Below are 14,492 nucleotides of genomic sequence, written 5' to 3' on the forward strand. Positions count from 1 at the left end.
GTTTTTAAGTAGTGGCTTGACATAGTCATGGCTAGGATGATTTAGATAGGGTTGATCCTGCTTTAGGCAGGGGGCTGGACTTGATGACCTCCTGAGGTCCCTTCCAGGCCTAAAATTCTATGATTCTGAGAAGCTGGGTGAAAAAACTGGCATGTCTCCAACTGCTGCAATGCTGAGTGTCCTTTATGGGCACATTGTAGCACGATACTTAACTGTGGGTGATCTCATTTGCACTACAGCAGCTCCATGGAGACAACACTACTACATCTGGAGTTATTTCACTTATTTTTATACAGTACAGGTTTACAACAGGGGTTGTAAACTGACTGTGTAACTGCAATCAGACACTGGTCCCAGTCACACAAAACAAGCAAAACATTGATATAAATAAAAATCCAAGATACCAGGTGTTCAATGTGAAGGATGGGGATGGAAAATGTTTAAATATTTAGAATAATTGAGATTTCCTACTAAGAGGAGAGGATGGGTGTTTTATTTTTTATCTCCACAAATCAGATTAATCTCCATTGCTTGATCTTGCAATGAAGTCCCACAATGTCATCTATAATAAAAAGATACTAGTCAAGCTGAGCAAGGACAGAAGTATCACATTTGCAATGCCTGCACTATTTTTTACTTTGGATCACCACACATTTTATACCTTGATAATTGTGGGAAAATATGTAAAAACTATCAAAATAAATTGCATTTAAATGTCAAATGGTGATTATACAACCTTTTATTACCACATTCAGTAACAAAAAGCCAAGATAATTGAAAGCCCATGCAATTTAGAAAGCTTAGTTATATTTAAGGAGTCTATTACCTTGAATTGGATTAATATTTTAAGGGTAGGACATGGGAGTCCACCCCAGCTCCCTCCCAGCTTGTGTTGAGTGATTTCTCAGAGAAAATTACTTATGCACAGAAGGAAGCAGACGTATTCTTTGGCTTCTTTAACGTCAAAGGCATCTCTGGAAGTTAATGGCAATTTGAAAGGTGTAATTTGCACATTCAGAAAAGAATATATGAAGAACTTGCTCACCCAAGCAAATTTTTCCCCAATCCCCTTCAACTCCTTCTCTTATTGTAGTTGCAAGAAGTATTTCGGTGATGAGAGAATACTTGTGTGTAAACTGAACATATGATTTTCTTGGCATCCACTTCAAAGACAAAATATTGCAATGTATACATCTGATGTAACATTGAACTCCAATACTTTAACACATGATCAACTAACTGGACAAAGTAATCTGCATACAGGTTTTCTATTAAAAACCCCTTTTCTTCCTGCAGATTACACCTCACCTGCTTTCATCAACCATCTACAAATACCAGAGATGGGTACTATGAAAGTTAATGACTGGAACGGACAGAGTAAGCAATGGAAGAAGAAATGCAAGTCTGTAACAAGGAACATTTGAAACATCTATTTGAAACATGGGGAATAAAACAAACTCTGGACTATTATATTATCCCAGTTATCCAAGCCTCCTAAACTGGCAGCACATCTCCCTACCTTCTTCCTGTAGGGCTCAGATAATAGATCACTATCATCCAGGCTGAAAGTTTAGATAATTGTTAAAAAAGGACATTTGAAGTCTGGGGACAACCACTAATGCCTAATGGCATTATTAGATTAAATGTTCAGGATTTTATTTACTTGACATTTTCCACATTTGAGCACCTTTCAAAGGTACTCCTTTTTTAAAATGAGTGTTCCATGTAAAATTTGATAGTAAGCTGCAGAATTTCATTATACTTGTTCCTTGATTAATGTCAAGGTAAGCCAGATGGTGAACTCAGTACAAACAAGCTAGTTAAACAGAGAGAGAGAGAGGGATGAATGCCTAAAAACACCCCCCACCCCATGGCCTTGCCTATACAGCTGTGGTCTGTCAACCTAAGTTGCACAACTTCAGCCACATGAATAACATAGCTGAAGTCAATGTACTTTATAGCATTGACTGTGACAGTGTCAGCTCCACCTGTTCTCATTTTGGTGGAGTATGGGAGTTAACAGGAGAACACACAGCAGCCAATTTATCATACCTATCCTAATGTGATTAATTGAACCCTGCTGGATCAAGCACTACCTGTTTAATTCCTCAGGCAGTGAAGACATGCCCAATTACTACTGCTTCTGAACTTTACAAATCATGGAACTTACAACAGCAGTGCTGTATCTGACAAACCCTTTTGCTATGCCAGTACTTCATCATCCCATTCTATCCAATGCAGGACAGACACCTTCCCAAGGTGTTTTTATTCCCATTAGTTAGTGACTCCTATAAATAAGCTATACTTCTACTCAAACCAAACCACAAGGTGATTTTGTGCAAGGTCTTGGTCCTAGCCCACTTGAGTTTACAGGTCACATTCACAAACGCCAGTTTCAGAAAAAAAAAAAAAGAAGTCCAGGGAAATTTAACTATTGAGTTATAGCTTCAAATACTTTAATATGAAGCAATATATTGTCAATTGTATTAATTTGCTCCCATTGTAAAACTGGAATTACAATGGACAGTTTGAACAAACTTGATTATGTTAGCTACTTTCAGGATTAAAAAAGGAGACAATTTAAGTACTCAGGGAAAAAAAAAATCAATGAACATTTTTACAAGCAAATACACACAACAAAATAGTCTATGAGACCACTTATTTTGTTAACTCAAGATAGCAGGCTAGCCAAACAGCCTCTAAGTTTTCTTTGGGACACTCAAATGAACACAAGTCCACTGCTCATTTTTCAGAAGCTCAATAAATTAGAACAGCTTCATCCAGCTACTTCTGAAATAAATTTAATTTCCTTGTCAACAACTGTAGTTATTAATTTTAACTAGATTATAAAATTAAAGCTTTACAATCAGTTTAACTGTAAAAAATCAGCAATTTTATTCACTGAGCTATTACTACTTAGTGCATTGGTTTATCACCTCTTGAGAGAATAGTTGAAATCCACTCCGATTACATGGGAAGTAAATTTCGCTGCATTACCAAAGTCCTTTCTAGATAAGTCAAAACACACAGTAACATTAAAATAACTTGTAATCTTAATTTGAAATGATAAACTAAAAAGAACCACCTAATCTAGTTGTAAAGGACTGAATATATGGAAACCTTATTTGTGAATGTTTGTTCAAATAATGCTAATCAAGCTATATGCTTTGTCAGAACTATTTTAGGTAAAGAAACCCATTATTGTGGTTTGTCAAGTATAGCAACTGTTTTCCATCATTCCTTTGTGATAGACTGAGTCAGACCTTTCTGCAGCATTAGCATTTACAACACAATGACTGCAGCACTCATCTCCCATACAATAGTAAAAGGAAGACCACAACAGCCATTTAATTTTAAAGAATTTTAATACAAACTTAATATAAACTATTTCAGTCCCTCTTAACATGTAAGACACTGACTCAAAATACTTTTATACCTTTTTTTTCAAGTATTGCACAATGTAGGTACAAAATTAATATATACGATTACAGTTTCTTCCATAATATATAGCAAAAATCTTTAAACTTTTAACAGAAAATACAATTTGTGTTTCTTTTTGAAAAAGCAAATATTTCGTACATTTTAATTCCACCACTAAGGAATATTCTGTACACTTTAAATTTTTTTTAGAATAATTGATGCCTAAGATGAATATTTTACAATTTCAGTAAAAAAAATACAACATGAAGCTGCTTCAGCTGTCACAGATCACTGTAGTAAAAAGATATAAATGCAATACCATGTTGTAGAAACAATATATATACTCTGATATTTTACAAACTTTGTACTAAATTAAATTATACAATTAGAAAAAGACCAATAAACCCACTTATTAGTGCCAATTTTTTTATATATATAAAAAAATCAGCCATGTCTTTGCTATATCTTAAATACTGTAAGAGGCCATATTTTGAGTATATTTTTAATGTACGGTCAGTATAAAATAACTTTGTGCTTGGCTGGCAAATGAAAAACGCATGTTGTATTTATCTAACCAAGCTTGAATGTATTCATACTACAAGCTTTAAAAAATTCTCAAGAGGTGGAGAAAATATACACCCTTGGGTACGTGCATTTGAACTTGTACAACAGGATTTATTTGTATTTAATTTTTTATTTTTAGTTAGCCATAACAGGTTGAAATTGCTGGTTAGAATACTGCATGTTGTTTAAGCTGAAATTCAAGCCATCAACAAAAGACTTCTCATTTAGACCTCCATAGGCTGCAAACATATCAAAGGCATTACTGTACTGGAGAGGACTGAGGTTAAGGGGGCTCTCACCAGGAAATATGCTACCACTACTACCTTGACCCTGCATGTTAGGGAAAATGAACTCCTTCGCATTAGGAGAAAGAGCAGAAGTCTTTTGCTGTTGCTGCTGCTGATTGCCTAGGCCAAGACCATAGAGCGAGTGCATGGAGGAAGAAAGGGCTTTTTGTTTCAACAAGTCATTTACATTCAAGCCAAGGTTGGTGGGAGAAGTGCGGGCGACCTTGTTGCTACGGCCGCTATTCTTCATTTTGGTCGAGCCAAACTTGGTGGCAGCAAATGTGGCAGTGGTGAAGGTTAAAGGCTGAGTGGAGCGGGGCATGAAAGTTGGGCTCACAGCAGCAGAGTGACCAAAGGGAGGAGAAGGAGAGCTAGACACTGAAGATGCTGGGTCACTAATTGGCATAAATACCTGGGCCTCTGGGTTAAAGCTGTTCTTGATTTCCTTATCCAACTCACATCCATTTTCATTATCATCCACATAAAGCACTTTCACTGGTCCCTTTTCACCAATTTGATATGAAACCTCAAAGGGGTCAATCCAAACACTAAGATCTTGAGGCAGGTTGCTGCGAACATCATCAATGTCCAAACCACTCTCTTTGGATGCTTGTTCTATGACTGGGTCCACTTTCTCTCCTACATGTATACATCTATACCCTGATCCTTTGTATGGCTTTTCTGGATACCAGTGCCCCTCATACTTCTTCTTAAGAAGTCTTTCAAGTTCTTCACCAAAAATGTTGACACGTCGTCTGGGAAGCTTATTGTACAAATATGAAATAATAAAATTGAGTGCTACTTGGATTTCAAGCTGCATAGCTGCTATGCCAAAGTGAAGTGTCTGTTTCAAAACCCAAAGAAGGAAAAAAGTGTTCAAGATGCCACAAGGAAACAAAATGTCATTCAAAGTGCTGATTCTAGTAGATTATCCTTCACCTTGAGTGTTCTTGTTCCTTTAAGAAAAAACAAAAGCAAATATATCCAAATAAGGAAAGCAGAAGATCAGGCTCCAAGCCCTAATATTTTGGCCTCACTTTCAACCTTTAATAGGCTATTTTTCAACAGAAGACATTTGTAATACATTGCTTTTGAATAAAACTGTAAAACAGAGAACCTCAAATACATTCAGCAGAACTTGTAAACAACACTATGGAAGATGCATTAGGAAGGTGTTTAATGAGTAGAGTGCAAGGCATTTCAAAAACATTCGAGCTTGCAGTTCAGCCCTTAAGTTATTTGCAAAGCAGCAAGTGTGTGCCTAAGACATCATAGCAATGGTAACTGTGCCAGGCCTGTCAGGGGTTCAATTACCAACCCCCTTTTCTGGGTGATTTATAGAACTCAGCTGCAAAATTTAGCACCAAGGTATTAATTCAGCATAAAGGTCTCAGTCAAAGAAACATTTCATTTTAAGGTTTGAAGACTTATCAGTTGGGCTGTAAGTTGAAGATAACCAACAGCTAACTTTTTAGTATATTTTAGATGTATTTTGGCAGTTGTATAATTTAACTAGGCCACATATATCTTTAAGTCAAAACCAAACACCTGCACCAACTATGCATCTGATGGAAGATATAACTGAAGAAAGTGTCCACTGTCCAAAGACAGGAATTCTTTCCCCTCCCTATTTAAATACACACTGCACATATGCAGAGCTAATACACATTCTCTGTTTTAATCACAGCTGGTAAGTAATTGTCAGTGAATCCATTATATCTACTAGTTCAAAATTTTTCATCTTCTACAAAATTGCTTCAATATTGGCTAAATGCACTTTTTAAAATGCATCAATGTATTTGTGAATTCAATAAAGCTATTATAGCCAATAAGGTCAATCCACATTTTCACCAAATTGCCTCTCTCCCTCTTCAGATTTCATGCTATATATATATATATATATAAAATGAAACTATGGAAGTCATTCCATTAAGTGTATAGCAGAAATTCACATAAATACACAGTTAAAACAAGGGATGAGAGTAATGCATAAAGTTAGATGCCTTGCTACTGAAAATCCTACAATACCTTAGCATAATAGAGTCAAAGATGGAATTTCAATCATGGCTCAAGCAGAAAAACAAATTGAGTCAACACCTACAGCAGTATTTTACTTAAAACTTCTGTTTGTAACAGCATGACAACTGTTTAGAAATTTTAGTAAGTTAATCATTAAGGAACTAGAAAAGTCAAAATCATTCTCCTAATTCTACAATCCCATTTTTACGTCCTGTCGCAATTGGGTAGCTTTACAAAGTTTAACCCCATTTCAAATCCTCCTTTAATCACCCCTTCTTCCCCCTCAAACATGACGTGGGAATAGCTTGAGAGGCTGTATGATAAGGCGACCTTTAAACATTTGCTAGATCAGCACTGGGTGGGGATAAAGAAAGATCAAGGGCAAACAGAAGATATTTACAAAAGGGGACACATTCAGTATGGAAAAGCTGATAGGGATTGTTAAAACGGAAACAAATGATTTATTAAGCCATCTGTTTCATCCCTGCTACCCCATGTCCTTTAGAAAATAATGATCCTCAAAAATACTTAGCAGAATCTACCAATTCTTGTATGCCCAAAAACTGAGCTGCGGTGCAAGCAACTGAATAAACCAAGCACCCTGAACACAGCAAACAATTTTTTGTTTTAAAAAGGAGAACACTTCTAAGGTATCTAAGCATGTTCATTATGCTAATGGCAATGGCAGTGGGAGTTAAAAGCAAGAGTCTTAAGCAGTATGTGGGGAATTACATAACCAGGCAGTTGGGTCTCATTAGATTTCTGCTCACAGCCCTAGGAGCTCCACCAGCAGCAGTAAGAGGAGGAAGAGCATTTTCTGAGCATACAGGAGACAAAATGAAGGGGAAGAGGACTGACAGAAGAGGAAGGGGAATAACCTAGTACACTACTGCACCAGCAAGGCCAATATCTGATCCTCCTATACCCCACTCCCACTGATATCCCAAACATATCTTGATGAGGCAGGGCCCTAGAGGATGGGACTGTTAGTGATAGTTATACGGCCTACCACAAGGGTTTCTATTATAACCCATTTCTCTAAACCATGATGTGAACATAAATCCCTTTAGGAGGGTCCTCACCCTATGGCTGTGCCCCTAAGGCACCTTCTCAGCCCATACCCACACTTCCCACACTTCCTTACAATGGTGTGGTGCCAACCTACCCCCCTCTTCCACATCAGGCTACACCAATCCTGCACCCCCCCATTCATCCTCCTCTTCCCCCACAGCTATGCCAAAACCCCATTCACACCACTGACCTCCCCACACACAGTGCCAATACATCACCCCAGTCACTGCACTCCTCCTTGCCCCTCCCCTCACACAGTTCCACTCCCCTGCATCCTAGGCTGTGCCAATTCCCCACCCTGCTCCACTCCCATTATACTCAGGGCTGTGCCATCTTCTGCTCCATTGCCCTCCCACACGAGGTTTATGCCCCCACCCAGTTTTGCTCCCAAGCCTGTACCAGGCTACACCAACCCTTTGCTATCCTTCTCCCTGTCCAGAGCAGTGGAAATCCCCTATTCCCCTACCCTTACCTGCAGGGTTGTGCTCCCCCACTTACTACTGTCCTCCTTCGCCAGCCCACAGCTATATCAAGCACTCCATCTGCACCAACCCCTCCCATACATTATTGCCCTCCCCACCCCAGTGCCATGCCAACACCCCTCCTTTACCGCACCGTCCTCCCCACTCCAGCACCGTGCCAATCCTCCCCCCGCCCCCGGTTACACTGCACCGCCCTCCCCACTCCAGCACCGTGCCAATCCTCCCCCCGCCCCCCGGTTACACTGCACCGCCCTCCCCACTCCAGCACCGTGCCAATCCTCCCCCCCTCCCCGGTTACACTGCACCGCCCTCCCCACCCCAGCACCGTGCCAATCCCCCCCCGCCCCGGGTTACGCTACACAGCCCTCCCCACCCCAGAACCGTGCCAATCCCCCCCCCCCCACCCCGGGTTACGCTACACCGCCCTCCCCACCCTAGCACCGTGCCAATCCCCCCCCGCCCCGGGTTACGCTACACCGCCCTCCCCACCCCAGCACCGTGCCAATCCCCCCCCCGCCCCGGGTTACGCTACACCACCCTCCCCACCCCAGCACCGTGCCAATTCCCCCCCACCCCGCCCCGGGTTACGCTGCACCGCCCTTACACCTAACCCCGGGGTCGTGCCAACCCCCCTCCACACACACGCCACTCACCCCCCCCCCCCACGCTCCACCGCCCTCCACCCGGCCGTGCCAACCCCCCTCCCCCCCGCGCGCGCCACTAGCCTCCCTCCGGCGGTCGTGTCAATCCCCGCCCCCCGCGCTTCACCGCCACCCCCCAAGCTGCGCCAACCCCCTCCGCCCCTCATCCACAGCCACCTCACCGCGTCTGTTTCCCCCTCCGCCCAGCGAGCCGGTCCGGCGAGCGGTACTCACCCGGGGTGGGGGTAGTGCAAACAGTCCCAGGAGAGTGCGTGGGGCTCAGTGCCGAACCCCCATGTCCGAGCGCCGGCTCCCAGCGGGGAAGGGGGAGGGGCTGCGCTGTTCACACCCCAACCCAGCCACACTCCACCACAGACACTCGACTCCAGCGCCCCAGTGCCCGCCGCGCTCGTATATATCCCCTCCCTCGCCCCGCCCCCAGCACACTGCCGTGTCCGGCGTGCCCCTCCCACCACCCGCCCCTTCCCCTCTCTTGCCCTGACTACAGCCCTGCCTATCCCTAATAACCTCACCCTGCCTGGCCCCCTCTCTTTCCAACCCACCTACCCCACTTCTATCGTTCCCCAGTCTGGTCTTCCCCCAGCAACCGCTCACCCCGCCTACAGCCCTGCCCATCCCTCCCCCCACCCTGCCTGGCCTCTTCTCCCACCCATCTACCCCCGTTTCTACCAATCCCCTGCCAGTCCTCCCTCTCAGCCCCTCACCCCGCCTACAGCCCTGCCCATCCCTCCCCCCACCCTGCCTGGCCTCTTCTCCCACCCATCTACCCCCGTTTCTACCAATCCCCTGCCAGTCCTCCCTCAGCCCCTCACCCCGCCTACAGCCCTGCCCATCCCTCCTCTTCCATACCGTCTGCCCCTTCCTTCTTCCAACCCGTCTCCCACCATGTCTGGCCACAACTCTTAACCTCTTCCTCCCCATATACTTGTCTGTCATTGCCAACACCCTCCCCACTTCCAAGCCATTTCTCCTTCCAGTCCTCCTATCCCAGGCCTACTCCCTTCATCTCTCATACAGCATCCACCCCTTCCCTTAGCTCTTCCTGATCCCTCCCTATGTTCCTTCCCACATCTTAATTCCTTCTGCCCTATTCCCCCTCTCACTGCCCTGCCCGGCCATTCTTCACCTGCCATTCCCTCGACTTCTCCATCTCCCTTTCCTTCCTCTGCTGCTTTTCCCTGATTATCCTGATTCCTCTCCATATTATACCCGCCTCCTCCATTTTTGGTGCTGTGCATCCAGTCCTTGCCTCTTATCTCCTCACCTTCTCCATACATACAGTCGCTCCCATCCCCCTCTCAATCCTATTACCTGCCTGTGCATCCCCTCCCAGAACTCCCCTGCCCCATAAATTTATCTACTCGTCCCTGTGCTTTTAACTGCCCGTGAAAATGCCACATACCCTCCCCCACCTCCAACTCCCCAGTTTCACATACCTTCCCCCTTCATCCAGCCCCCTAGTTTCCCATACCCTCCCTGTGCCTCCAACACCCGCCAGCTCCCCATATCCTCCCCCAGTCCCTTTGTGTCCCACCGCCCACCCCAGGAGTTAGGGAGGAGTCTCTCCTCTACGTCAACCCATCCCCCACCTTTCTTGCCTCCAGTATCAGAGCCTGCTTTCATCAACCCTTACGCCACCCCGGGCACCCCTTTAGTAGCGGGGCAGCCTGCCCGGAACTACATCTCCCATGATCTATGGGGTGCCTGGGCAGGAAGCGCCCTGGCAGGCTGCGGGAGGGAGGGAGCTGGTGGGGGGGATGTTGCACAGTAAAGCATTAATACACCCCCGGAGAAGGCTTATTGCGGAGGCTGCCAGTTAGCCCCTCCCGCCCCGTCCCCCACAGCTATCTCAAGGGCAAAGGCTTTGGCTGCGCCTGCCCCCTGCATTCCCTCTCCCCTGAAACGTGCCGGGAGGGGGGGGCAAGGATGTGATGCAGGGAGCAGCCCTACCTCCTGGTCTCCTGCCACTGGTTGCCAAAGGTGTCAGTCACCAGTAGCCAGCTCAGCACCGCCCACTGGTGTCACCTCCTCCCAGTGTGTGGCTGTATTGCCAGTGAGTCACCTTGGGAGGGAGGCAAGGAGAGAAAGGGAGGGGGCGGGGAGGAAGGGAAAGGCTATAGAAGAGGGGAAGGGCCATCCTTGGAAAGCCATTGGCTGAGGAAGACTGTCACTCGGGGTGGGCGGGGCTGGCCAGAAATTAGGGGACGAGAAAAGAAAGGGGAGAGCTCAGCGCCTATTTCCATGGGAGTGCCTGTAAGCCACACTAGCCAGGCTCACTGCAGCCGGTGCCACCCTGCAAAGGGGGGGGGGGGGGGGCGATTTCATCCCTGCAAATTGGGGGAGATTAGCAGAGTATTCAAAAGCAGGTGGGGGAGGGGAGCAGCCTCCAGTAACTGTCTTGTGTATATTTCTTTTATTCCTTCTACCCCCCTCTTGACCCCCCCCCCCGCTAAAAATATTGCCCACAGGTAGCAACCATGACCGATTGGCTAGATTCCCGCCTTAGTAACCGTCTGATTGGTCATTTAGTATCTAAGAGGAATACGTCAAACTTCAGATTGGAGGAGAAAAAGTTAAAAGGAGGTCCGGGAGACAGGCAGAGGGGAGCTCTGAATGGAGCTGTCGGTTCAGCGCTTCCCCGTTCAGTGGCATTAAAAGGGCACAATGTGGAGAAACACCAGCCAGAGGGATGACTGGCTCAAGAGTAAAGAAAGCAGCACGCGGCTGATCAAAAAAAGTTAGGCAGCAGCTAATCCTAAATGTGCTCTAGTGAAAAGAGAGGGGAAGTCAAAGTGTTTGTAGAGAGTTTAGGACAATGGAGTCTCAGTCCTCATTTGGGCCTTTGGCATGACCCACAAACGAAATAGTAAAAAGACAAGCACTTGTTTAACACTTAACTGCATAGAGACTAATGCTAGAGTCGTATAATTTTACATGGGGCTTTAGCACAATTAAAAAAATGTCATTGTAACTATATGCAGCACTAGTTCTGGGCTTCAGGAACAAGAAAAATCCAAATATCCACAAACGATTTCTTCTCAAACACTAATGCAAATCAGGAATCATGCCACTGAATTTAGTGGAGTCATTTCAGATTAAAACTGTTCTACATGAGTGGAGAATTAGGACATTACCATGCAGAGTCCTTAAAAGTCAGTTCACTGGTTTGTTTTTTTGAATATCTGTTGTGTGTATTATTAGCCCCCAGTTGCATTTTTAAGCCTGAGTTTATATGGGCTAGCTTCAAACCTGACAAAAAGCCACATCAGCAGGAATGGGTTTTAGAAAACAAAATATAAGCTCCCCCTTCTTCCTCCTCTGTGTTTGTGTAATAATACAGAATTTTGGCATGGAGGCTGCATGAGCCTCAGAAAAGATTTGAAAGTACAAGTTAGAGGAGAAGCCAGGACTCTTAACTCTTTGGAGACTAGAAGTTGGAATTTCCATGTTATTGCAGGACTCCAGGAGCTGGGCTTTAGAAAGATGATCAAATATCACAAAGACTTGTGACAAAATAATTTGTAACATTGGTACTTCTCCTGTGACTAATCTTTGAAGGACAGTATGGTTGTGAGTTTTTTTTTGGGGGGGCAATATAATTACAATTTGATTTAAAAATGTGAAATAATTGCAAAAGCAATTTCAAGAAAGGAAGCAAAGGTATATCTTTAAAATTAAAATATCCTTGGGCTACTTGGGGCAAAAAAGTGGAATTATTTGTTATGGGGTAGTGGGGCTAAGGCAGGCTCGCCCCTGCCCTGGCCCTATGCCACTCCCAAAAGCAGCCAGAAGTGGCTCCTGGGAGGGAGGAGCAGGTGGCTCTTCACTCTGTCCCCCATCTGCAGACACCATCCCTTTATCTCTCCTTAGCTGTGATTACCTGTTCCTGGCCAATGGGAGCTGTTAGAGTGGTGTCTGCAAGCAAGGGCAGCATGTGGAGACCTCTTGCCCCAGCTCCCATATTCCCTCTGAAATGAATGCTTGAGCAGCCACCCCAGAGAGTTTCAAATGCCACCCAGCTGATTAACAGAGTGGCCACCGCCTATAGCATTTATTTCTAACAAGTGCATATCTGCACGTGCCCTGGTGCACATAATAAATTTTATTCTGGATATAAATGGAAAAAAATTAGAGGGTGCACTGTCTGCCTCCCTCAGGGGCTCGGGACCAGCCAAGCTACTCCCATGGGGGAGTCTTCCTTAGCCTTGCTGCACTGCCATACTGTTAACAGCAGATCTCCTGATTTTGCTGCAGGAGCCTCCAGAAGATCCAGCCAGATTCCAGGAGACTCCACGGCAGTGTTCTGTGCATGGCTGGAAAAAAATTAGAGGGAATGAATGTAGCTTTGTGCACCCCTACTGAGGCAATGTGCAGATGCGCCCCACCAGTAGAAACCAAAAGTCTGGATATCTTTTTCAAATTACCATAGGGACAATTACTCCACTCATGAAGCTTAGGCATTTGAGAACTCACTACTCAAAGAATTACTTTTAAGTATAAGAGAAATAACAATAGTGAAATTCATAGAGAGGTCAAAAATTTAAACTCTGAAAGAAGTAAAAAGTGACAACAACAAATACACAGGTATGTGTTGGGTCAGGAGGTGAGTGTAAAAGACAAGAGTGTTTGTGTGAGCAACAGCATGTTAACAGAGATTCCCACTGCTCCTTTAAATATGCTGAGCAGGTTGACACATAAGAGCAGCTCCCAGTGAGCTCCCTCTGTCCTGACCCCTGTTATGTTCCCCTTCAGTGTGGAGATGGGGTACAGGGGTGGGGGACACAGTGGCCACTGCTTATCCTCCCACACCCTGCACAGCAAGCATGAGGCTCCAGGGGAGATGGGCAGCTCTGTGGCAGAGGGCAGGAGAACTGCTGGCATTTAATAGCCTCCCGGCCAAAGCAGTCAAGAATACCTCTCAACACCAGGATCTACCCATATATCTCAATCTACTACTGGTTGAGGACCACTGTTTTATTTGATATATTAATTAATATTAAAGGTCCTTGTGAGCTGTCAATAGACATCTTGGTTCTCATTTGCCAATAAACCACAAATAGCAAATTACAGTTTTAAAGATTTACACTCTCTTGGGAAAATATATTACTAGTAAAATATAAGTGAAGATAACTGAAGTGAGGCAACATCTTGAGAATTTTCAGTATATTGATGTACACACAGAATTTATTCTCAATAGCCACATCTTCAGGGACAATATTTCTTTTGATCTTCTCCTGGGAGTGAATGCTGCCTTTTGCAGAGTATATAACATTTATGCTGACAATGAAACAAAGCATTGTCAGATACAGGACTGAGGCAGACATGATCTCTCTTTTAAACACTTTTCTTTGTGGAAGAAAGTCTCTCCTTTCATCTTGGAGGACTAGAGCTTGGATTTGGAAAAATTTTACTATTTCACCTGCGTGCTCCCACAACACAAACCTTGGCAGCAGCCTTTGTACACTTATCCCAGTTATTGAAAATGTGACCAGCGTTGTGCATCCTGATTGCTCTCCCATGCATTTCTCCTGGTCCTGTGATTCTGAAATATAGATACTCTTAAAGGTTTATCAACTCAGGCAATAACTCCTCCATAAATATGACTACTTCAGATGCTACTTAACTTCAAGAGATCTTTGACCACCAGTTCTGAAGAAGTTCAACCAGGCTCAGTCTGTGACAGTACCTTGATGTAAAACTGCTTTAGCGTAGTGAAAAATCAGGCCCATAAAATGTGAAATAACTATGAGATGAGGCATTCAGACAAACTGGTGATCATCTAGGGCTTTAAGGTGGACTGCACAAGACAAGTCCTGACTTTACTGTGAAAATTCAATGCTAGGTCTTTGTTGGTGTTAATAGCCATGGTACTAGTGGAGAAGAAACTGAGATTTATAAAGTCTCATGAATATAGAAAAGGTTATTGTTCTGGAGCTGTCACTCAAGATTTCCCCAGCAGGACTGATGAAGGGTGATGATGGTTAATG

General features: G+C 44.4%; 1 protein-coding gene across 2 annotated transcripts; it reads right to left on the reverse strand.

The window, feature by feature from the left end:
- Positions 1 to 3,346: 3,346 nt before the first annotated feature.
- Positions 3,347 to 8,897, reverse strand: TOB1 (transducer of ERBB2, 1). Of its 2 annotated transcripts, none has more exons than XM_075014795.1 (2): positions 8,719 to 8,897; positions 3,347 to 5,227 (listed from the first exon to the last, which is right to left on the reverse strand). In XM_075014795.1, the coding sequence occupies exon 2, from the start codon at positions 5,089 to 5,091 to the stop codon at positions 4,120 to 4,122; it is 972 nt and encodes a 323-aa protein (XP_074870896.1). In that variant the 5' UTR covers positions 5,092 to 5,227; positions 8,719 to 8,897; the 3' UTR covers positions 3,347 to 4,119. The 2 variants fall into 2 exon arrangements, with proteins under 2 accessions (XP_074870896.1, XP_074870897.1); XM_075014796.1 differs by lacking the exon at positions 8,719 to 8,897 and adding an exon at positions 6,300 to 6,318.
- Between the last annotated feature and the right edge of the window lie 5,595 nt (positions 8,898 to 14,492).

The sequence above is a fragment of the Carettochelys insculpta genome, chromosome 20 (genome assembly GCF_033958435.1).
Source record: "Carettochelys insculpta isolate YL-2023 chromosome 20, ASM3395843v1, whole genome shotgun sequence".
NCBI classification, from domain to species: Eukaryota; Metazoa; Chordata; order Testudines; family Carettochelyidae; genus Carettochelys; species Carettochelys insculpta.

Bases quoted from the DNA above. Each gene is read 5' to 3' on its own strand.
- TOB1 (XM_075014795.1), bottom strand. From the start codon at position 5,091: ATGCAGCTTGAAATCCAAGTAGCACTCAATTTTATTATTTCATATTTG.